This window comes from Protopterus annectens, chromosome 15.part0 (genome assembly GCF_019279795.1).
Source record: "Protopterus annectens isolate FY-2018-M chromosome 15.part0, PAN1.0, whole genome shotgun sequence".
NCBI classification, from domain to species: Eukaryota; Metazoa; Chordata; order Ceratodontiformes; family Protopteridae; genus Protopterus; species Protopterus annectens.
The window spans coordinates 227,763,581-227,787,474 of NC_056749.1; the positions used below are offsets into that span (position 1 = coordinate 227,763,581).

At 36.2% G+C, this 23,894-nt stretch overlaps 1 protein-coding gene across 1 annotated transcript in view; it reads left to right on the top strand.

The window, feature by feature from the left end:
• ATP7A (ATPase copper transporting alpha) overlaps nt 1-23,894 on the top strand; it is a 2,674,176-nt gene that overhangs the window by 685,192 nt on the left and 1,965,090 nt on the right. Inside the window, exon 6 of the mRNA XM_044057744.1 lies at nt 8,744-8,907. Coding sequence (XP_043913679.1) covers nt 8,744-8,907 — 164 coding nt within the window. The remainder of the gene's footprint in view (nt 1-8,743; nt 8,908-23,894) is intronic.

Below are 23,894 nucleotides of genomic sequence, written 5' to 3' on the forward strand. Positions count from 1 at the left end.
GAATATGGATACTCCCCCGCCTTTTGTATTTCAGTATGGGTTTTGTGGCCCAAATGTATGGAATGAGGTGTAGCCTGGTAGTGCTGGGGTGCTCTCTCGAACCTTAAACCAGGTTTCTGTTGCTGCACATATATCGATTTTCTCCATGCTGAAGAGTGCCTCCAGTGCGTGCATTTTGAGGTTTAGATTTTGGTATTGAGTAGCATTACCCTCAGTTTTTTGTTACTTGTGCTATTTACGGTGGTGGGTTTGTCTTTTGAACCCTGCCTAAAAAAGGCACTATGGGGGTGGCAAGAGCAGTGGCCAGTATTCGAAAGGCTAAGGGTGACAGGTGCAAGCCATCTCTAGCAAAGCACCGTGGCTTGTCGAACATGTCATCCCAGGCTGTGACAGACACTGGATCCCCTTTGAATGACACCAGAAGCTTAGCCAATTGTTGAAATTGATCATTTTTTCTCTAAACCGTGGTATCATTCTTGGTGAGGGTAGGATGCTACTCAGGGTCAGGGTCATACCGGCCAGGGCTACGTGATGCTCCTCCATGTCTCTTTTCATGTAGTCCAGGGAGGTACGGCTCAGGTCATTCACACCAGCATGGAGAATGACAGAGTCATATTTGTAATTGTTCTGGAGTGACCTGAGTGCTTGTGTTATGTGGCGGATCCTGGCACTCGACAGGCAGCTAACAGTAACCTTCTCCTTGTTCAGCCTAGTGAGTGGGACGTCAGTGTGCCTGACTATAGAGTCACCTATTACTAGTATGCTGGGCATGTTGTTTTGCCTTAAGGGCTGTGATTGCGTGGCACACTGGTATTGTGAAATATGTGTTTCATGGTTTGTGTTGGGGGGTGGAGGTTGCTTGGATGTCTGCTTTGGAGGTCTCTGTTGCTTTTGCAGATTTTTATTAAGAGCCTCCGAGTATGTTTTTGTGTATTTATGTGTGTTTTTTGTTGGTGCTGGTTTCATAGGTCTGTGTGTGACTGGTGGTGTGATGCAAGTAATTCCCTTCTCCTCTTGACTGCCTGGTCCAGTCTTGGGTTGAGAGAGCTTAGCCTCCAGTTTGGCTGTATAATTGCATCTCTCGCATGTGTTAGTGTTTGGTGGAAGAAGGAGAGGGTTGTCTGTGTACATGAGACAATTGTAATATTGCCTCAAAATGCTCAGATTCACCAGTTGGACCGGAGAGTACACCTGAAACTGCCCTTTGGACATGCCTGGATAGGTACAGTGAACTGTTTTACTGATTGGCTGGTAAGGTCGAATAGAGAGCCTTGTCCTTCTCTACAGTATAGGGGGGTCTAGTGCTAAGGTTTATTAGTGCTTGCTATGTGTTTTGAGCAAGTGCCGGGATGAGAAGTGAATGGTTTGAGTGCTTAAGTTGAAGGTTTGTCTAGTTCCAAGGGAAAAACTGAAGAGTAGACTTTGTGGAGCCCTGAATAGTTATACCCTAGCTAACCACAGCGCAAATATGGGTTTTATGGCAGGGAAATGAAAGAAATAGAAATTAGTCCAAAATGGTCAAACTACTATTTTCTGGGCTGAAACCACTCCTCCAGGGACAGGTAGTTCTGCTCAAAGCTCCCTCTCTCACAGTGAACAGAGAAACTTCCTTCTATCCAAGTAAGGTATGGGCAAACACAGAAACTTGTAACACAGTCCTGAATTCAGCACTAACTTGAAAATTGGACTATATTAGCTTAGAAAGGCGGGAAAACAAGTATATATATATATATATATATATGTGTGTGTGTGTGTGTGTGTGTGTGTGTGTGTGTGTGTGTGTGTTTTTTCAGAAAATAAAGCAGATACAATAAAAAAAAACACTTTAAATGCACAGAAATGGCTATCACACTTGAGTAATTTAACAGGTAATTTAAACACAAAAATGACTTTTTTGGTATCCAAGGGCTCTGTTTTGCAAGTATAGGATTTTCCTTGGAAAGGAGAGAGAGCATATAGCAAATTTTTAATCTTTGTACAGGATTTTAGCTTTGAGAAAGTCAACTTTTTTCTGGATTAGTGTTTTATTTCTTTTCGTTTGTAGTTTGAATATAGGTCTGTACTGAAGCAGATGTTAGGGTAAGTTTATTATACTGGACCATATTGGGCATTTTACATGTACAATTTCCTTTTAACCAGGTTAAGAGAGTAATTGGAAATATTGACAGTATGCCTGAAGCAGTAGTTTGATGGAGTACAATATGTATGGAGTTTACAATAGTATACTTGCATAAAATGCTAAAAATGTTGATGTATTGCAAGAAAACACTGCAAAAACATTTAGTTATTATTTATAGTAGGCTTCCAGTTAGTAGAGTATGTGAATATTATGTCTGGTGATCTTGTAACTGTTATAACATCTCCCTGGCCCTTTTGATAATGATTAGTTTGGAACGTCTGTTAGAAATTAGTCGAGTAATGCTGGTTGGTGGCTTTACTGCAGTCTTCTTTGTTGTTAGCCAAATGTGGATACAGGAAGGATGTTTCATGAATTCTGTGCTATGTACTTATATTCACAGATGCAACTGATATGGAATGTCATTTGGCTGGGAATCTGTGAAAAGGGTAAGAGTTTTTGCTTAGTTTAGAAAGTTAAATCTGTAAGTCATCTGCTTGCAGGAGACTGCTAACTTGTCAAGCATCTTACCATATTATTAAAAGTAAGATTCAGAAGGGTATATTCTGCTTATATTGATGGGAACCCAAAAGTGGGGAGTAACCCTCCTGATGATACAGAATATTAATTCAGGTTGTATTTCACCCATCAGATCACTTAGAAATATTTATGGAGAGTAAGGGAAAGTTGACTGGGGTAGTAATTACTGTGGCTATTATACCATCCTCCTGAATCGACTTTCTTTAAGCTTACAGAAGTTATGGCTCATTTAGCCAGTTTTCATAGAGGAGCAGATTTAGTTTCAGGAATTTGGAATCTCATTACATATTTCATTAATGTGCAGGGTGGTCCTGGATCTACCAGAGTACCTAGAACAAGAACTTATTTTCAGTGGTTTTGTTCCACTGATTAGCAGTTTGGTGCATAGTTTTGTTTTGCTGGTGTCTCTCTCTACATACTGTTCCAGTTTCTGTGCAAGTAACATGATTTTTATTTATTTATTTTAAATTTGTTAACCGGGAAAGTCTGACTGGACACACATCCATTTTCAGCGGGGGCCTGGGGAGAAAAGCTCCAATAGCATATCATAAAGAAATTACACAAGAATATCATAGAGAGATATAGGTTCCATAGAAACATAAGTTATGTATAGATAAACAGTTCCTTTAGTAAAGTCAGCATTCTAGTAGTAGGGTTTATATAGAATATAAAATATAAACACCCAAGAAAAAAAATTTTCTTTTTTTTTCTTTCTAAATTATGAGTACTCTCAATATTTTGTGACAGAAATAACCAGTGATTATTAAGCTTTACAGTGAAAGGAATTATGGGACCTTTAGTAGAATCCTTGAACATGGTATTGGTGCAAATTAACCTGGGGAGTAGCATGAACAAAGCCAATTGTTTGAGAAGTGGGTTCTCAGGAGTTTCTTAAATTGAATAGTGGAGGCAGTGGAGGTTATTTGGCTAGGTAGTGAGTTCTAGGTTTTGGCAATAGTGCAGGCAAAGAGAGATTTGCCAGCATCATGTTTGTGTCTGATAACGCTTATTAGGTTCTGAGAACTAGATCGTAAGGCTCTGGAAGGGATGTGGGGGTTAATTATATTTTGAAGTGTAGGGTTTTTTTTTCTGGAAGGTAGAAGAGATTATGCACTATTGTGAGTTGGTTAAACAGAAGTAGTTGAGGTAGCTTGAGCTAATTGAATTGGTTAAGGGCGAGACAGTGGTGGGATTTGTATGAGGTTTCAGTAGCGAACTTGGCTATTTTGTTATAACAAGATTCCATTTTGTTCAGATCACTCTGGCGGAGATTAGTAAGGATGGATAAGAGATGAGGTCTTGCAATAGTAGCTTTGGTTTGTTTAGTTATAAAGTGTTTGCTCCTATAGAGAAGTTCTAGTTTTTTATTAACTTTCTTAATGGTTTGTGCTATATGGATGTCAAATTTGAGGTTATTGTCTATTTCTACACCTAACAGTTTGGTATGTGCAGTTGAAGTGATTTGAATGTTATCTTTGGAGTGAATGGTGAAAGTGTTGTTGAGGGGGGAGCATGACCTGGGCTGAAAATAATTAATTTAGTTTTTTGGGGGTTAAGAATAAGTTTGATGTTTGTGAACCATGTTTTGGCTAGAGTAAAAGTGTTTTGGGTGAGGATTTGCAGTTCCTTTAATGTGGGGGCAGCACTTATAAGGGTGGTGTCATCTGCATATTGTACTACTGATGGTGGGAGTGAGGAGGAATTGATTTGGTTGGTGAATAGTGAGCCAAGGATGGATCCTTGAGGGACACCTATGGATACTGGTAGCAGGGGTGACAGCTGGTCATGCCATAGGACTGCTTGCTGTTGACCAGATAAGTAGCTAGTAAACCATGATATAGTGGAGGGGCTGAGGCTTAGAGTAGATAAAGTTTGGAGAAGAATGTTATAGTCTACCATGTCAAAGGCTTTAGATAAGTCTAAGAAAATGGAAGATACAAATAGTCCCTTGTTTCTATTGTGGTTAACTATATCTGTAAATGATAGTAATGCTGTGGTGGTGCTGTGGGATGGTCTAAAGCCATGCTGGGTTTGGAGATTAAGTTGTTTTGTAAGAGATACCGAAGTAGGTGGGAATGTACAACTCTCTCTAATATCTTGGATATAGGTGAGAGTATTGCGACTGGGTGGTAGTTGGTGAGTTCTAAGGAGTTGCCCCCTTTGTGCAGTGGAATAATGTGTGATGTTTTCCACAGGGTGGGGGCTTTGAATTCTGCAGGTGACCTGTTTATAAGAGTGGACACAGGATATGCTATGGCATCGGCTGCTATCTGAAGGAATTCAGCTGGTAGGGTGTCAGCAGCTAGTGTGGTTGGTTTGAGTTTCTTAATGAGCTTTGAAATAATATTAGTGGGTACAGGGTGTAGGGAAAAGCTGGTGGTATTGTTTTGAGTAGTAGGGTGGGTTTTGCTAGCACCTGGTATAGGGCTATTAGTGGTATTGAGGGCATTGGTAAGGGTTTGGACTGTTTCGGTAAATAACTTGTAAATGATGGTGCTGTTAGTTGAGTCACATCACTTGGTATCCTGTTTAACACACTACCAGTAGCTGTTTCAGATCATACCCTTTTTATTTTTGTCTGTGGTTAATGAAACAGGTGCCTTGTTTAGACTCTAGTGTTTAAATATATCCTTTTGTAGACCTTTTTGATTCTGAAGCATGGTAATAGGTCAGCCATTATATGCTTTGTTTTGTTTGTTTTTTATCTGTTGTATGGTTGGAAGCAGTGGTTAACCTGTGGGATGCTTTCAAAGACTCCATAAAAGAAGAACTAAAGCAATGTGCATGTAGTTTTCAAAACTGTCAGGAGTCACTTTTGAATTAATTGCAGAACTGTGTAGTAAAGATATAGGCGTGGCAGTCAGAAGTATAAAGGGTTTGAATTCAGCTGCTGAGGAGGATAAGATGGAAGTTTTTAATTTCATGGATGAAGCCTTGGAATTTAAAATAAGATCAATTAAATGTAGAAAATATTGGCAATAATCCCAAGGCCTGAAAAGCCTTGGTGTTGGACTGTATGATCCAGAATGTATGGAATGAAAGGAAACCATAATTATTTAAGCGAAATGAAATTCTAGCTAAATTTTGAGATTTCTTTGTTCAGCATTATGCTCAAGAGGGAGGTGTAGGTCAGTCCAAAGATTGATTATGCAGGTTTCTGATGCCCTTTTCCTTTGCGAAGTTGAGTATGGAGTAGGCAAATTAATTATTGGCACTAGATGAAAAGGAGGTGTTGAAGGAGGTATTGCCTCATCTTCCAAAGGAAAAATCAGTGGACCTGGCTGAGCTTTGTTTCCAGCTTTAGTCATGGGAGTGTGGTTTAAACAGATGTTTTCCAAACTGATGGACCTGTTCAATGAAGTTCTGAGAACTTTGGAAGTCCCTTGTATATGCACAGAGGCCACTGTTTTGAATATTAAGGCTATTATATCACTCCTGGTGTGCATGTGACTGCTTCTAATTTTGATTCACTCAGATAAGTGTTTTTTTTTTTTTTGATGGGAAGGTAGGAAGACAGATGTTTGATAATGTTAAGAGCTTATTTTTGTTACAAAAAGTAGAGCATTTCAAGTCGCTTTTTTTAGTGGTCAACCTGAATACCAAGATTTTATGGCATTAATTAGGAATATTTATTTGTAATGCTAAATGCATTTGAGTTTATGAAAAGTTTTTTACTGCTGTTAAAGAAGGTCTATAGAGAGTCTTTATCTTGATTACAAATAGACGCAGGTCAGTCTGGGCCTCTTCATTTATTCAGAGTTTCAAGACTAGGTTTCTGCTTTGCCCCTTTTGTTTGTTCTTTATCTATTGTCCTTAATTGAAGTCTTCAGAGATCTGAGATTAGTGGATTTTAATGAACATGAGAGAAGTTTTAACTTTGCTTGTATGTTGATGATCTTTTCATTTATCTAACTTTATCCAGAGGAGTATCTTAAAAGTTATTTGCCTTGCATGGGACAGTTTGGTGAATTGTCAGTGTATGACATAAGTAAACCAAAGCACAGACAGTTGCAGTACATTTTTTGCCTTCCTTTGGCCTTAGAAATAGATATTCCCAACTGTGGGATTATGAATTGATCATCTGTCCGTGACTTTATAAAGCCTCTTCCTTAGTGGCATTGGTCAGAATTTATTATGCAGAATCAAAGGAAATGTAAATAATTAGTGGAGATTGGAGGACATATTTCCTGGATTTCAGTCATAACGTGCTGCAGTACAAATTTCTTTGCTCCTTTTGACTCTGCACAGATTATTCCACTTTCCTGTTGCACACGACAGCATTTTATAGCCATTAGAAATATGTTAACATTTTTTGTGACAGAAAGACAAATACCGCATTTTGTAGGCAAAACTACCTTGCTCAAGGACTGGGAAGATCTAGGATAGCTGGACGTCTGCTTATATTGGCATGTGGCATCATTAAAGCTTTTTGTTTGTGGCATGACATCTTACTAGAATTTAGAAGGAAGTTGGGGTCAGCAGAGAATCTATATGACTGTCTTTCTGGAGAAAGGCTGCCATGTGATGTCATTGTATGAAGCTGTACAATGTAATATGAATTGGGTAGCTCTGAGGTGCAGCTGTTTGATGGGATTTAATAGCTCCTATAGTTAATGGATTTGAAATGACATACCACTTACGTCGATGATTAGACATCTATAAATTAAATATTGAGATTATCTACAAGAAACTGCTGTGTTAGGACATGGACGCATTGTCAGTGACAGTTTACTTTATAGGGTGTAAATTGTCTAGTTTGTAGAATTGTAAGTGGTATTTTTGAGGATGTTAAGAGGTGGCTTTATAAGAGTACTGAGACAGCAAGAATTGACAAGTTAGAAAAATACTTACTAGACTTTATGAGCAGTTAATATTGTTATGGGAGTGGACCAGAAACAGTTGAAGGAGATTTGGGGCAGGCATCCGAAAAGACAGATTAACTTTTCAATGGGAAGGATAGCATAGTAGCTCTAGAATATGCCATCCTGTCCTGTAAGGTCTGAATCTTTTGTTAGAAGAGTTTCTGTAAGCATTTGTGCACCACAAGTGATCTGCACCATATCTCTCCTGGCTTGTCAATCATAATTTGATTTTATGAGGGAACTGAGTACACATGGTTTGTAAAACTGGATTTGTGTAGGTCATAATTGCAAAAATTGCTATCCAGTTTATGACCCAAGGCAGGTGAATTTCTCTCCAATAGCTTTCTCTTTTGTAATCCCAGAGAATGGAAGGTTGGTGAAACATGAATATTATTTGTTGCATTAATCTTGCTTTTATATAAAAATGTTGTTGTTAGGCAGTGGCAGTCATTTACCCCTTTTATTTACATAATTAAATTCTCTGCTAAATGATTTGGCTAACTCACAATCTCTAAATGGGTCAGTAATGCAATTAGAGTTTACAGCAATAATTAATTGGCATGGCTGCAGTGAGATGAATATAGTAAATAAACTGGATACAGAGCGAAAGACTTATTTAAAGACCAGGAGCGGACTCATTGGATCCATTTGTATTAAACTTCAGCTCCATTTTTTAATGCTTTTCTCTCAATTATTCGTTTTACAAAACATTGCCTGATCCAAACTTTAAGTGTTATACAAGTCTTGTGCTTCAGCTTTTGTTTCTCATAGTTTTATATGAAGATGTTGTTTTATACTTACTGTCTATAATATTTCAAGTTTCTGATTTATATCTGTTATAATATGTGAAAGTTATTTTGCTGGAATTCATTAAAGGGGAATGTTTCTAAAATACTTCTAGAGCATTAAGTTACAAGCCAAATCTCTTGCATACATTTCTGGGATAGGAAGAGTTGCTTGCATTTTGTTGTGGTATAGTTTACCGATAAAAAGTGAGAAGTTAGAAAATAGAAGTCAGTATCAAAATGTGGAATTCAAGATCTTGCCTCATTATACCAGACAGTACTAACATCTTGAGTTTTTTTAATTTCTGCATTTTTTAACAACTTTTGATTTTTGGAGCCAGTCATTAGTTAGACTGAATGTAGATAGCCTGTAAAGACAAGTGATTCTGATGCATATCAGCCTTTCATACCTGTTTCTGTGCCTTTTTCTGTCTTTCTAGGAGTATATTCTGTGCTTGTTGCTCTGATGGCAGGAAAAGCTGAAGTAAGATACAAGTCTTCTGTTGTACAGCCTAATAAAATAGCAGAATTAATACAAGAGCTTGGGTTTGGTGCTACAGTGCTGGAGAACTACGAAGGGGCAAATGGAAGTCTGGAGCTTGAAGTGAGTATTTTATATATTTTTGCATCTTTTGAGATAAAAGCAAGGAGTGTAAATGTCACAGGCACATGATAGTAGTAGGATAATCCAGAGTGCTGTGAATCACCTTATGATGAAGACCAAGCATATGGGACTGCTAAAGTGGCATAGAGGAAAAACACCCTGATTGTGGCCCAGCTGATTTGGGTTCGATTAGCGGCTATGCATCTGATGGAGAAGGGATGGGCTTGCCCATCCTAGTTAGGAGGGCGTTTGTTGATATGCCTTCTAAGGGGAGGTCAAATAGGATTTCTGCACACATGATGGAGTGTCACATCAACAGTGCTGATTATCTATAGACAATGTTCACAGAGCCAGGTGGCTACCATCTATGTATTTATATTTGTTTACCAGTTTAGTACACTGATGTCAGTGGACCTATTTCAGATTAGAAACAGGTGCATATAGCAGTCGAGCAAAAGTTAGTCTCTTTTAGTTAGAAAACCTGAAAGCATTAAACTCCTTCAGATGTTCTTCACTTGATTTTAGTATACTTAAAAGATGTGTAAGGGAGAGACATTACTGGTTCATAGGTGTGTACTACATTAATGAATCCTAGGGCCTTTTTAAGCCTAGCGATACATCCCAAATCTCTGACAAGTTCTGGTATCCCTGATAAGTGTAAACTGGGCCCTGGAGACGAAACATTTACTGGCTGATTGTGTCCATTAGAGGCATAGGTGCCAAACCAGAGATGAATTTCCTGCTCCCAATCCAGTTGTCCAAGATACAGTTGGGTTAAGGAAGAACACTGTTTCACATGGATGGGCAGCTTTTCAGAGAGGAGGTAGTCTATGGGATACATACTTGTCTCTCTAGCAGATCCTAGTTGCATCACAAGCAAGGTTAAGTCTTTAGAACATATAATTCTGGTGCTGTTTGATTTGCAGATATGTAGAAGGTCCGTCATGGTGGGGAGTCTGACACTGCTTTGTATGCCAGGCATAGATCTCCCATCAACAACCTGTAGGAGGCAGAATACAGGGATAGGGCTTTGAGGCAGTCTGCACAGGACATGTTACTTATGCCCTGTATTCTTTATTCTGTATTATGGTCTAAATATGTACAGTGCACCCTTGATATTGGTTATTGTTTATAGTATTATTTATGGGCTTATGAACATAGAACTCTTAACACTTCAAATTACCATTGTTCATATTTTTCCAAAGAACCGTAATGACAGCTATGCTGCCAGTTAAATGCTGATTTCTTTTTTTAATCACTGAAAAATTGTGATTTTTTTTTTTAGCAGTAAGAAAAGTGTCTGTACAGAGTCAGTGCCTCCTCAAAATGGTTAAAAGAGCCACACTTGGCATAGCTGCTTATTTTATTCATTCATTCATTCATGTCTCTTTTCAGCCCATTCTGGACCACAAGATGACAAGGCAGATACAATTAAAATTTAAAGTTAGAACTGTTTACTATGTATTGCAAATGTTAAATGTTTGCAAATACATACCAGTCATACCTCTTGGAGCAAGAAATGTGGACAAAGCCATAAATAATGGGGGTACAAGTGTTTACACTGTTGAAAATAATCAGCAGAAGTTAAACTAATGAGCACAGAGATGAAGTACAGAGAATGTGAACTGTAATTAGTGTGAGAAACAGTTCTGGTTCTGCAAGTGCCAGTAGCAGTTAGCATATGCTTGATCACTCAAGTTAAAATAAGAGTGATAACAGTAGTTCAAATGAGGGTACAAACAGAGAGTGGAGTACAAAGATCCCAAGAGAATGTCAAGGAGGATTATGAAGGAAAGTTATATTCCGGAGTAGATTTTTCAGGGATTTTTTTTTTTTTTTTAAAACAAGTTTATTGTTTTAACATATAAGAGAAATATCATAACAATTTTATACAAATAATTAAAAATAGGTATTATTATAATATTCAACAAAACAACTAAAGTATTTACAAAGACATCCACTACAATCAGATCAATTAATTAAACTAAAATACTGTGCTATTGAAATTAGAATTTTTTAACAAATTTTGTAAATTATAATGTGATGTTTTTCTAGTTGTTCTCATTCTAATTGTGCTTATTTCCATATGACACATTATATTCATAACATTTTTAAATTCATTGACAATTTCTAGTTATTATTTTCCTAGCCACTGCTAGGATTTTAACACATTGAGGTACAGGTGTGTTGAATAATATAAGAGACTTAGAAATAATGAAATTATCGTCATAAAACATATGAGCCCAGTCAGCATTAATTTCTACATTACATCTCTTACATAGATTATCTTTATTATTAATTTTATTCATCATCAAAGGTGTATAAAAGATCTATGTACAAATTTCCATGTATAAAGTCTCCAGACAATGGAAGATGTAGTTCTATAAGCAGATTCCAATATATATTGTTTATCTTGTTGAGTTGGTGGGTCCCCATTAATAGAGGTGAAATAATTCCAGTATGAATCTACATTGTAAAAGTTTCTTGTCTGATAATTTTATGTATATATGAAAGTTTACCTTTATCAGAAACTTTATGCTGTAAATTTATTATCAAGTAATCAATCAGTTTTGGAATAGATTCTTTAACTGTTATAGACATTAGATCTATTCTATCAATGAGATGTTGTCTAAAGATCTGAACCTCTAACCAGCAAGTTTCTCTTAGATCAAATTCTTGTTTTAAGAAATCTAGATTTTTAACTTTATTATCAGATATCAGCTGATACCAGTACTTTAGATTATTATCTATAGCTAAATGAGCTTCTTCAGAAGTAGATGACATAAGCATACCCTGAGTATAAATTATAGGAATACAATAACTAATAATAATATTTAATGGGTAACAGACCATATGTTTAGGTGTAATAGGTGAAGTACAAAATTCCTTTAGCAACCACAACATGGAGTTATTTATAATCATATTTTTATGTGTTAAGGAGATTTTCATGAAGTGCATACTAATTAGCTCCCAATAATTTTTCCATTTTATATGACCGATCTATTAATAAAGTAATAACTTTTATAATAGAAGAGATAATATATAAATTAAAGTCTGGAAAAGAAATACCCCTTGAGACCAGCTATTAGTATGTTTCTTTAATGCAATCCTAGGTCTATTAGGTGCCCATAAGAAATTTAACATTAGTGTATTCAGTTTCTTGATAGTTATTTTGTAGGTGAAAGTATTATTGATTGTATTAAGTATAAAATCTTGGGGAATATTATCATTTTAATAATTGTAAGTCTCTCCTCCATAGTAAAAAAACATATTATTCCAGGTATTAAAATATTTTGTATATTAAGAAAACAGGTATTATAGTTATTATATATAATAGATTTAATATCTTTAGATAGTATTATACCTAAATAAGTTATCTGACCTGAGTTGGGTACATATTTAGTAAAATCACTAATTATATAGGTAGTATTTTAGTTTTTCTTCATTGAATATTAAACCAGAAATACTTTTAAAATTCATCATTTTATCAAATAAAGACTGCATAGAAGAATTAGATCCTGCTGATGTAATTAGAACATCATCTGCAAAAGTTGAATTTTTGATGTTGTATTTTCTTCTATTTCAAAACCCTCTATGTCAGTACTGTTTCTAATCAAATTAGCCCAAGGCTCCATTACTAAAGTGAATAATAGTGGAGAAAGTGGACATCCTTGCTTTGTACCTTTAAGAATGGGTATTTTTGTGAAACATATGTTCCTACCTTAATATAAGCCAGCGTTCCTTTGTATAAATGCTCAATTAAATTTACAAATGCATCAGAGAAATTTGTGCACTTCAGTAAGGTAAACAGATAGTCCCAACTTACTGAATCAAATGCTGAACCTATATCAAGACTAATAAGTGTTAAATCTTTCTTTTTCCTATTTGCAAAATCAATTAATGTTAAAGTTCTTCTTATATTATCAAAAGTATTTCTATTTACAATGAAGCTGATCTATGTCTATAATGGGATAATTGTCTTCAATCTATCAGCAAAATACTCATAAACATTTTATAATCAACATTAAGTAATGAGATGGGTCGATATGAAGAACATCTAGTTGGATCTTTATTAGGTTTTAAAATTGGTGAAATAAATGTATATTGCCAAGATGGGGGTTATTAACTCAGTTTGGGCCAGAATAAAAACCTTATGTATTAATGAATATGTAGTTTTAGAAAGGATTTTATATATCTCTGGTATAATACCATCATTACCCAGTGCTTTGTTTGATTTAAGCTTATTTATTTGTGTAATAACTTCTGTATATGAAATACTCTTGTCCAATAGTTTAATCTGTTGTTTATTAAGCTTTTTATTCATGTTTGTGGTTATAAACTCCTTTATTTTATCTTTAGGTTCCATGTTAATGTTGTTATGGTTAATCTTGTGAAAGTGATTTTAAATTCATCCAGTATTTCTGGTATACTAGAAACATTCTTCTTTTTCCTTAGAGAAAAGATTTCTTTGATATGGTTTTGTTTATTCAATCTTTTGTTTTATTTTTAAGTCTATGTAAGTATTTGGGGCTTATTGAATAAGACAAAACTTGTATTTCTCTAAAGTTATTTTAACTTTATGAGTTAAAATTTCTTTGTATTTCTCATTTAGTTTGTTTATTTCTTCAATAACTTTCTTGTCCATAATATTTTCTTTATTATTATGTTTATAAGAGTCTAGTTTACTTTGAATATCTAACAATTCCTTATCCCAAGATTTCCTTTTGTTATTATACCATCTGATACTTTGTCCATATAGATATGATTTTAAGGCATCCCAAACATAGACAATGGAGACTTCAGGAGTATTATTTATGTCTAGAAAATGTTGTACTTCTGAAAGTATATATTCTTTATAGTCTTTTAGCTGAGTTAAGTATGCTGGTATCCTTTTGATCTGAACATTATGAGTATTTTTATCATGAATTCAAAACAATTGAGTTATGATCAGATATAGGACATGAAATGATTTTGGAATTAATTAAATCTGTTACCATCTGGTTAGAAATAAAGACCCTATCTATTTTGAATAAGTTTTGTATCTGTTAGAAAAAAGGTGTATGGTAATGATTTTGACTCTATCTGATTATTAATATCATTCAAATGATAAGAATTAGCAAAATCATTTAAATGTTTTGCATTAGATGTAATTCTTCTTTTCTTTATAGTGGTAGTATCACTTTCATGTAGTATACAATTAAAATCACCAGCTAAAATAATATCCCTATAGAGAATGATATGATCTTATCAATATGATGTTTCACTGTATTAATACCAATTCCAGGTATCCAGTATACATTAATTAAAGTGTAAGTCTTCCCATTAATTTGTATTGTAACCATACAAAACATTCCTTTGTCATCCTGATAAGACTTAATGGTTTTAGGAATGGGCATACTTTTATTCCATAAAATAGCCACTTTTTCTGAGTGTGCTCTGAACTAACCAATACTGCATACTTATTAGTGGCTAGTTTATCAATATCTTTTTCAAGAGATGGGTTTCTTGCAGGAAGACTAGATTGGCCTTGTGTAGATTAATGTATCTTATTAGGCTTGCCCTTTTACACGGATTATTCAATCCATTAATGTTTAAAGAAATTCCTTTTAAAGATGTCATTTGGCATTTTAAAACTCAAGAATCTTATGATCAAATAACAAATAACAAGATAAATAATGTTACATCTCCTCTTTTAGGTGTACCTTTAAATATAGCTGTATTTATTAAATCTCTTATGGGATTTTGTATAGGATTCAATTTTGTTTGTAGTGACAATGAGTGTACAAAATATATTGTGGATGTCAAAACTATATACATATAACAATGAACAAGTGAAAATAATGTAAGGATTAAACCTTGCATCCCGCCTGAGTTGAAAACTCCAACTTAGAGCAGTATTTACTACTCAAGTTAACCCCTACCCTAAGCAGCAGTACCTCAGCTACCACCTTATCAATTTAATACTAGTTATATTTAACTGAGGTTAACAGTTTTCAATTCAATTATCTATCAAGACAAAACTACACATTTGGTAAAACAGCATCATATAAACTAAAATAAACTTTTTTTTTTTTTTTTTTTTTTTAACTGTTCATACTATTATATAGATCTATGTAATATATAACACTTGAATTCTAATAGCATTCAAATAATCTTAATGTTAGAAATCAAGAGGAGAGAAAATTATGTTCTAACATTCATTTAAATCAAAAACTTTGGCTAATATGATTCAGACATTACATGCATTAAGATGCATCTATTTTCTGTCATGTGAATTCTATCAAAAGCTTCCAAAAAATCTTGAATTGTTTGTATATGAGCATTTACTTAAACTCATTATTGTCAATAGAGTAAAATATTGTATTCATAAAAATTATTATAAATCATATTGCATAGTTATGCAGATTCTCAGAAACACCTGCGTTATTACCTAAAAAAAAAAAAAAAAAAAAGCACACACACACACACACACACACACACATATATATATATATATATATATATATATATATATCTGATCTCACTGAGTTGTGTGTTAGTAGAGCACTATTTTACTTGCTGTCCCTAGAATAAATCTGTCTGCTTTATACAAAATAATGCACAGCAAACACATATTAGTAACCAGATTTTACAATCATGCTAACCTACTGCTTTAAAATATATCACATGACATTTTTTCCAGAATAGAGTTATAAGATTATTTATGCTTGCCAATCAGATGAATTAAATGAGTTATAGTAAAGTATATGTTTGGGACACAAGTTTTTAACACAGATTATTATGCTACTGTTAAGTAGATTTTCAAAAACATTTAAATAAATGTTTCATTTTCTATGCCTTCTAAAATAAGATATTTACTTGCTACAAGAAACTACATCATCCAAACTCATCATAACTGACATATTTTATGAATAGAGTATTTTTCCTGAATCTGTGGTGTGTCAGTGTGATAACCTTGTCAATGTTTATACTAACTGCTTTCAGTTTCTCTGTGAAAATTCTGTGAGTGAAGGAAACTCATGGACACTATGCATGAGACAGCCCACATCCCAGATTGTCTCCCTTAACATTTTGAAACTTATTAAAACTTGTGGCAAACATTCATTTTGTCAATAGAGTAAAATATTGTATTCATAGAAATTATTATAAATCATATTGGATAGTTATGCAGATTCTCAGAAAAAAGCCATCACACTCACACACACACACACACATACATACACACACACACACACACACACATATATATATATATATATATATATATATATATCTGATCTCACTGAGTTGTGTGTTAGTAGAGCACTATCCTACTTGCTGTCCCTAGAATAAATCTGTCTGCTTTATACAAAATAATGCACAGCAAACACATATTGGTAACCAGATTTTACAATCATGCTAACCTACTGCTTTAAAATATATCACATGACATTTCTTCCAGAATAGAGTTATAAGATTATTTATGTTTGTCAATCAGATGAATTAAATGAGTTATAGTAAAGTATATGTTTGGAACACAAATTTTTAACACAGATTATTATGCTGCTGTTAAGTAGATTTTCAAAAACATTTAAATAAATGTTTCATTTTTATGCCTTCTAAAATAAGACATTTACTTACTACAAGAAACTACATCATTTAAACTCATTATAACTGACATATTTTATGAACAGAGTATTTTCCTGAATCTGTGGTGTGTCAGTGTGATAACCTTGTCAATGTTTATACTAACTGCTTTCAGTTTCTCTGTGAGAATTCTGTGATTTGAAGATTCTGAGGTAACTCAAGGACATTGTGCATAAGACAGCCCACATCCCAGATTGTCTCTCTTAACATTTTGAGGGAAACTTATTAAAAACTAGTGACAAACATTCATTTAGCAGTGTAAATGCATCTAAACATGACAGAACCTCCACAATGTATTCCACAGATCATCACAGCCTCTATGCAAGTGAAATTAAACTCAAAATTACCAACAAGCAATAAAACTCAGCATTCTTCTCCCAACTCAATTTTCATACAAATCCTATTATTTACTGTGCCCACACAGTCTAAAGCATTTCTATATATTAATAAAGAAAAGAAAAGATAGTAGTAAATAAAAGGGAGTGAGGCAGAAATAAAAAATGTAAGAGAAAGCTGTAAGAAGTATATACAATGGAATGTTACTTACTGTTTATATTAATAGAGTTAAAAATAAAACATATTATTTACTCTTATTTAGTTCTGATTATTATTAGTTAAAGCATGACAGATTATTTACAAACAAGCATAAGCAGTATAATCAAGAAAGTATAATTAGAAATAGCATTTGAAGAACTTATAAACTTTTACAAGAAATAAATGTTATTATTCTATTAATGATATTTTCATTACTGTTCTCTCCTGCCCTCCCCACCCTTTACCCACTACATAATCTAAATAGAATGTCATTGTTTAAACAAAGAAAATAATAAAAGAAGAAGGAAAAAAACGGTAAAGATAAAAAAATGTATCAAATTACTAACCTTACTTTTTCAGAAAGAAAACAAATCGAGTCACAGCCTGCCATTAAATCCTCATGCATTTTGACTGGTTATGAAACAAAACATTTCTTTGCACATAGAGAATAACTTTGATTAAATCTTTTCCAAAATATTTGTGGCTTTCTGGAAATGCAGGAACTATATTCAAAAGATTAATAATGAACTAAAATGATGAGAGAAAAAAACATATAACAAATCATTTGTTTTAGTCTCTTCTTCTTCTCTGAAGTCTTCCAGGAAGCTTCAGTTGCCAATCTCTTTAATGAAGAACTAGCCCATTCCATTTCTTCTATTTTATCCAAAATCCTTTTTATTTGACAAACAGTAAAGCAGAGTCTAAATCATCGAAGACCTTAGGACCATCAGGAAGGAAGATTTTAAGCTTGGCAGGAAACAGAAGGTATGTTTTAAACTGTGCTTTTAAGCTCCCTTATTAGTGGCAGAAAAACTTTTCTTTTAGCTATTACCAAGGGAGAATAGTCATTGTCAAATTGTCTCATTAAACTTAACAGGAGCTTTAGCCCAAGCAGATTTAAGAACCATCTCTTTATCAAAAGATGATAGAAATCTAACTATAACTGATCTAGGATAGTTTTTGTTAGAGTTAGTATTAGCTATAGATCTATGTGCTCTTTCGATCCCATATTGTTACCTTCAATATTTTCTGGCAGTCCAAAAATCCTAATGTTATTTATCTATTTTCCAGGTCATCCAGCTTTGTTTGTAAATGTGTATTTTGTTTCAGCAGAAACTCAATGTTGATTTCCTGTTCTTGTATTTTATTTTCCATGTCATTCACAGCTTCTTCTATGCCTGTCATCTGGATCTTCTGTTGTTGCAGGTCCATATGTAACAAGTCTATTTGTTTTGTAGTTTTTCTATGAAAGTGTCTATTTTAGTATCCATTTTATCCATCTTAGCAGTAAGTTGCTGGACTATAATTATCAGAGACTGAAGTTCTTTCTTGATGCTGGAGTCTTGAGAATTTGTCTTACTGGAACTCATTTCAGACTGATTAACTGACAGGAAAATTTCCAAAGTAATTTCTGACAGGAATATTATTAAGATTTCCTTTCTTTTTTAGATATAGTTCAAGAACTATATAAAACAAACATATTTAGAAAGAAAATTACTTCAAGAATTAATTTTTTAAGTAATTAATTCCTGTCAATGTAATGAAATTGGTGGAGCTGAAGAAATCTGCTGCTATCCTGTGTTCATCCTTGGCCACGCCCCGATTTTTCAGGGATTTTTGAAAGGAGGTAATAAAAGGATCCAGTGTTGTCTGTTTTTGTCCATTTCAAACATATGGGTTGACAGCATCGAATCTGAAGCTTATTTGTATTCAGAGCTCTGGCTCCTCTCCTACCCATAATTCACTGGACTCCACCTTTGCTGCCCTGATCTCGTTTGCCGCCTGAAGTTATTGGATATGTGAAAGAGCTCTCCTTAACACATTGTATCCTTTTTGGGTCATAGCTATCTACTTCTCCTACCAAGAGTGTTTGTCTCTCCCTTTCATATTGCTAGAGCTTTAGTGTGGCTAATAATTAGCATTACTGTTTCTCTAGGTTATTCTTTCACCTTCTGTTCTGCAGCCTTTTAACACAGGTCAAGTGTAGTGTCTGTAAAAAAAAAAAACAGAAGAGAGTAGAGATGTATTTTATTTCACTTAGTAATGTGTGAGTGTGAGTGTGTGTGTGTGTGTGTGTGTGTGTGTGTGTGTGTGTGTGCACATTTATACTGAGTTTTCTTTGTAGGTATTTTTTATCATAGTTCTTAAGATGTCTAAATCATCAGAGTTTAAAAAATGTTCAGAGTGCAGACATAAACTCCCACCCCAGGATCCACAATCTGTGTGTTTATTGCTTGGGCATTGCCTATTTGGATGTAGAATGCCAGTCTTGATGATGTTCTTCGTGTTTCACTGTTGCAGTCATTACATTTGGGTAATCTGCTGGCAGGTTGCACTCAGTCAGCCTGAATAACAAAGTCTTGGGTCCTGCGTTGGTTGCTGTCTCCTCTTCCATGACGTCAGGCCGTCAGGGGTATAAAACATGCAGCCGACGCAGTTTTAATCAGTCTTTCTTGCCACGAGGTGCCCGAAGCAGAAGCAGTTCGCAAGTGCCGGTCGGCCGACTCCTGAAATTTTCGTTTTTGAGTTTCAGAACCAAAGTCTTCAAACTAAAGCTAAGTACCCCGTAGGGGAAACTTTTTCTTGCTCCTTATCGATGTCAGTAAAAGTTAATAATTGCATTTCTTGTGGGAAGCAAATACCTCATAAGGATTTTCATTTGTACTGTATTCCTTGCCTAGGCCCTGATCACAACGTGCCTTGCTGTGGGTTTTGTGCTAAATTTAAACAACGCGCTATTTAGTGTCGGTATATTTTTGCTTCTAAATATTTTGGTTCAACATTTAACTACCCTGAAATGTCATCGGTTAGCAATCCAACTACCGGAGTTCACAAAAAACGCAAGGAAAAAGACAGAGACAGACCCTCAAGGTCCAAAATCGACGACGAAGCTTCTCCTAAGCCAGTAGCCGGTTCACCGGTACTCATTGAGGTGCTTTTGCAGCCCCTGATGCCCGCTACTTTTGAGTCGCAGGCCTGTGACCCATTCGGAGTCCGGTATGCCGCGAGATTCGCAAAGTATTGAACCCGTGGATGTCTCTCCCTTGGATGGGTCCAGAGCCGCTGAGCAGACACAGGCTTCTGAGGGTGTTTTCAGGCCTCAACATTTTTATATTAAACCAATGCCATAGACAAAAACAAGGTCAAAAACAACTTCTGTGTCTAAAAAACCAATGCATGAGCCACGTGCTCAGGCCCCTATGCCTAAAAAACAAATGATCAAAATGGCTGAGGATTTAATTACCTTGATCAGGGGTTCCCAACCCCCCCCTGCTAAGAGGCCTAGGCAAGGCACTGATTATGAATCTTCAGATCAAGTTTCCATTTCTTCTGATTCCTCTTCTGATCAGGAATTTTCTGTTCCACCTTATAAGGATTCTGATGCAGAGGAATCCATCCCATCTGCATCTCCTCCTGAGGATTACTCTTTTGGAGAGACTTTGCATACTTTAAGGGAACATTTTCACTGGGAGAGTCAGGACTTCTCTGAATTAAAAAAGAGGCTTAGGGATTTCCTTCTTCTTCCTCAGCATAGGCCTTTGGCAATAACTCCTGTTTTAGACATTGTTGATTATGTGTTCTCGGAATCAAGCATGGCTCCTGATTCCCTGCCTCCGGCTGCTAGTAAGCCAGACAGATATTACAGGGTTCCTGACCCCCACAAATTTCTTTTCAAAAATCCTGCTGCTGATCCTGAGACTATTTCTCAGGGTCCCAAGGGTGTAAAGGCTTCTACAGCCAAAAATCCTACCCCTTCTGATAGAAATTCCAGGGCGCTGGATAGATGGGGTAAGAAGATTTATATGTCTGCAACCTTGGCAATCAGGGCTTTAAACTGCCAGATTCATATGCTTAAATATCAACAGCATGTTATGGGCTTACTGAAACAGAAAATTATGTTGATTTCTGATTGTGTGGAAAATAGAGTTACAGGATTTATTGCATTCAGCAGAACAGGTTGGAAAGCATACTTTGCAATGTGGTTTTGGTTCCTTGGAGGCCTCTTGTAGGGCCGCCGTTACTGGATCTGTGATAAGAAGGCATGCCTGGCTCAAGGAGCAAAATCTGCCTGATCATGTTAAAGCTAAATTGTTGGATGCCCCTTTGCAGCATGATAGTCTGTTTGGGAATAAGTCAGAAGAGGTTTTAAAGACAATGGAAGACAAAACTAAATCTATGCAAACTGTAAAAGATTTCTTGAAAGTGCAGCCACCCAGGTTCAGTAGGCACTGGCCTACTAAAAACTGGTCCTTTCCTGTGTCCAACAGAGCCACTCAGGGCAAACCCAGGCTCTCAAAAGGCTCCAGATATCAATCACAGGGATCTTACAGATCAAAGCAATGGGGTGCCTCCACCTCCAAATCTGGAGGTAACAAAGCACAACCCTACAGTAAGCAGTCTCAATTACTTTCCTCTACCATCTCCAAGCACTTATCTTTTGGCAGCCCCTTGGGGGGAAAACTAGCACTTCATGCTCAAAATTGGCAGTTTAATAACCCAGGACAAGTGGGTATTAAACATAGTATCCCAGGGGGTACAGATTTCATTTCCATACTTTGCCAATTCAAAACGGATGGCCAGATCTGCCGCAAAACCAGTGGGCAGAGGCCAAGAAACGAGTCATGTCCCTCATGGATATGGGGGCTATTCAACCGGTACCAGAAAAGAAAAAAGGACAAGGATTTTGTTCAAGACTGTTCCTGGTACCCAGAAAAGACAATTCATGGCGTCCAATACTGGACTTATTGATTCTGAACACGTTCCTGGACATTTCAGAATTCAAAATGTTGACTTTACAACAGCTACTGCCTATGCTAGGCAAGAATGCTTGGTTAGTAACTCTAGACTTAAAAGAGGCATACCTGCATATTCCAATAAGGGAATCTTGCAGAAGATACCTTCGCTTCAAAGCAGGTTTTTTGCATTACCAATTCTCTGCACTGCCCTTTGGCTTATCTACTGCACCCAGGGTCTTTACAAAGTGCCTGGCACCAGTAATTGCATTCTGCAGACAAAGAAACATTCACATTTATCCTTATCTGGACGATTGTCTCATTCAGGCAAAGGACAAGGACACTCTTCTTCAACATCTGGCTTTTGTAAAAAGGCTTCTAGCATGCCTAAGGTACACCATAAATGAAAAGAAATCACAACTGGTACTCTCTCAAATAATTACATTCCTGGGTGCAAGCTTGAATACAACTGCCCAGATGGCCTACCTCACGCCAGACAAACAAATTCAATTGACAGCATACTTCAATCAAATGGCAACAAAAACCCAGTTATCTGCAAGACAAATTCTGCAGGCTTTGAGGTTCATGGCATCCTGCATTCTACTAATTCCATATGCGAGACTGCATATGAGGAAACTTCAATGGTACCTAAAAAGTTTATGGAGTCAACATTGTCACAGCCTGGAAACAATGATTCCTCTCATTCCCTGCCTACAACAGTAGTTTCTTTGGTGGGCAAAGACATGTCACCAAAACAAGGGACTGTCATTCCCTCAAACCCCCTGCCACCCAGACCCTAACTACAGACGCATCAGACTATGCTTGGGGGGGGGGCCCATCTGGCAGGGAGATGCATTCAGGGCAAATGGAGCCCAAACCAAATGCATCTGCATGTCAACCAGAAAGAAATGCTAGCTGTTCAGAATGCTCTGACAGCCTTCAAGGAATTACTTCATCCAGGACAACTGCTGATAAAGACGGACAACACCACAGTTATGTGGTACATAAACAAGCAGGGGCTACCCATTCCTACCCCCTTTGCAGACTAGCCATGGCTTTGTGGAACACAGCCTTGACTTACAAAATACATCTTCAAGCTCAATTCCTGCCAGAAAAGCAAAATACTCTGGCAGACGACCTAAGCAGAAATCTTATGGACCCGCACGAATGGGAACTGGATCCATAAATCTTCAGCATGTTAATACAGAAATGGGGAAGCCCAGACATAGATCTATTTGCCTCTCACCAAAACTATCAGTTGGACAAATTCTGCACAAGAACTCATCACAAAAAAGCATGGAAAGTGGATGCCCTATCCTTCAGCTGGAAAAAACTATCAGTCTATGCCTTTCCTCTTCTGCCTCTACTCTCCAAGATCTTACTAAAAGTCAGACAGGAAAAAGCAAAAATGATTCTAATTGCTCCGGACTGGCCTCGCCAACACTGGCACCCGCTTCTAAGGAATATGTCATACCTTCCTCCGTGGTACTTGCCTCAATCACCTCATCTACTGTCTCAGCAGAACTATCAAATTCTGCACACTCAGCTCCAAACTCTGAATTTTGCAGCATGGCTAATCAACTAATTATTTAAACCACATCTGTCAGTAAACCTGTGTTGGATGTCATTTTGGAAGCCAGAAGGCCTAGTACTAGAAAATCTTATGCTGATAAATGGAAGATTCTGTGCTTGGAACCAATCACAAGGACTAGACACAGCAAGGCCCAATATTCCTCAGATTTTACAATACTTAACTGAGATGCTTGACAAGGGCCTATCCTTTTCTTCAATAAAAATCCAGGCCTCTGCCATCTTGGCTCATTACAACACAGAGCCTCGCCTCTTTTCTCATCCACTGCTAAAACAGTATCTCAGAGGGGCCACAAATTTAAGGCCTCGCAGGAGAGCACCAACTCCTGCATGGGACCTCAATTTTGTGCTGGAAAAACTCACTCTGCCTGCTTTTGAACCAGCAGCTACTGCTAAAATTTCTGTCTTGTAAGACAGCTTTTCTTTTGGCAGTCACTTCAGCTAGAAGGGTTTCAGAAGTACAGGCTCTCATGGCAGTGGAGCCTTTCATTATATTTTACCCAG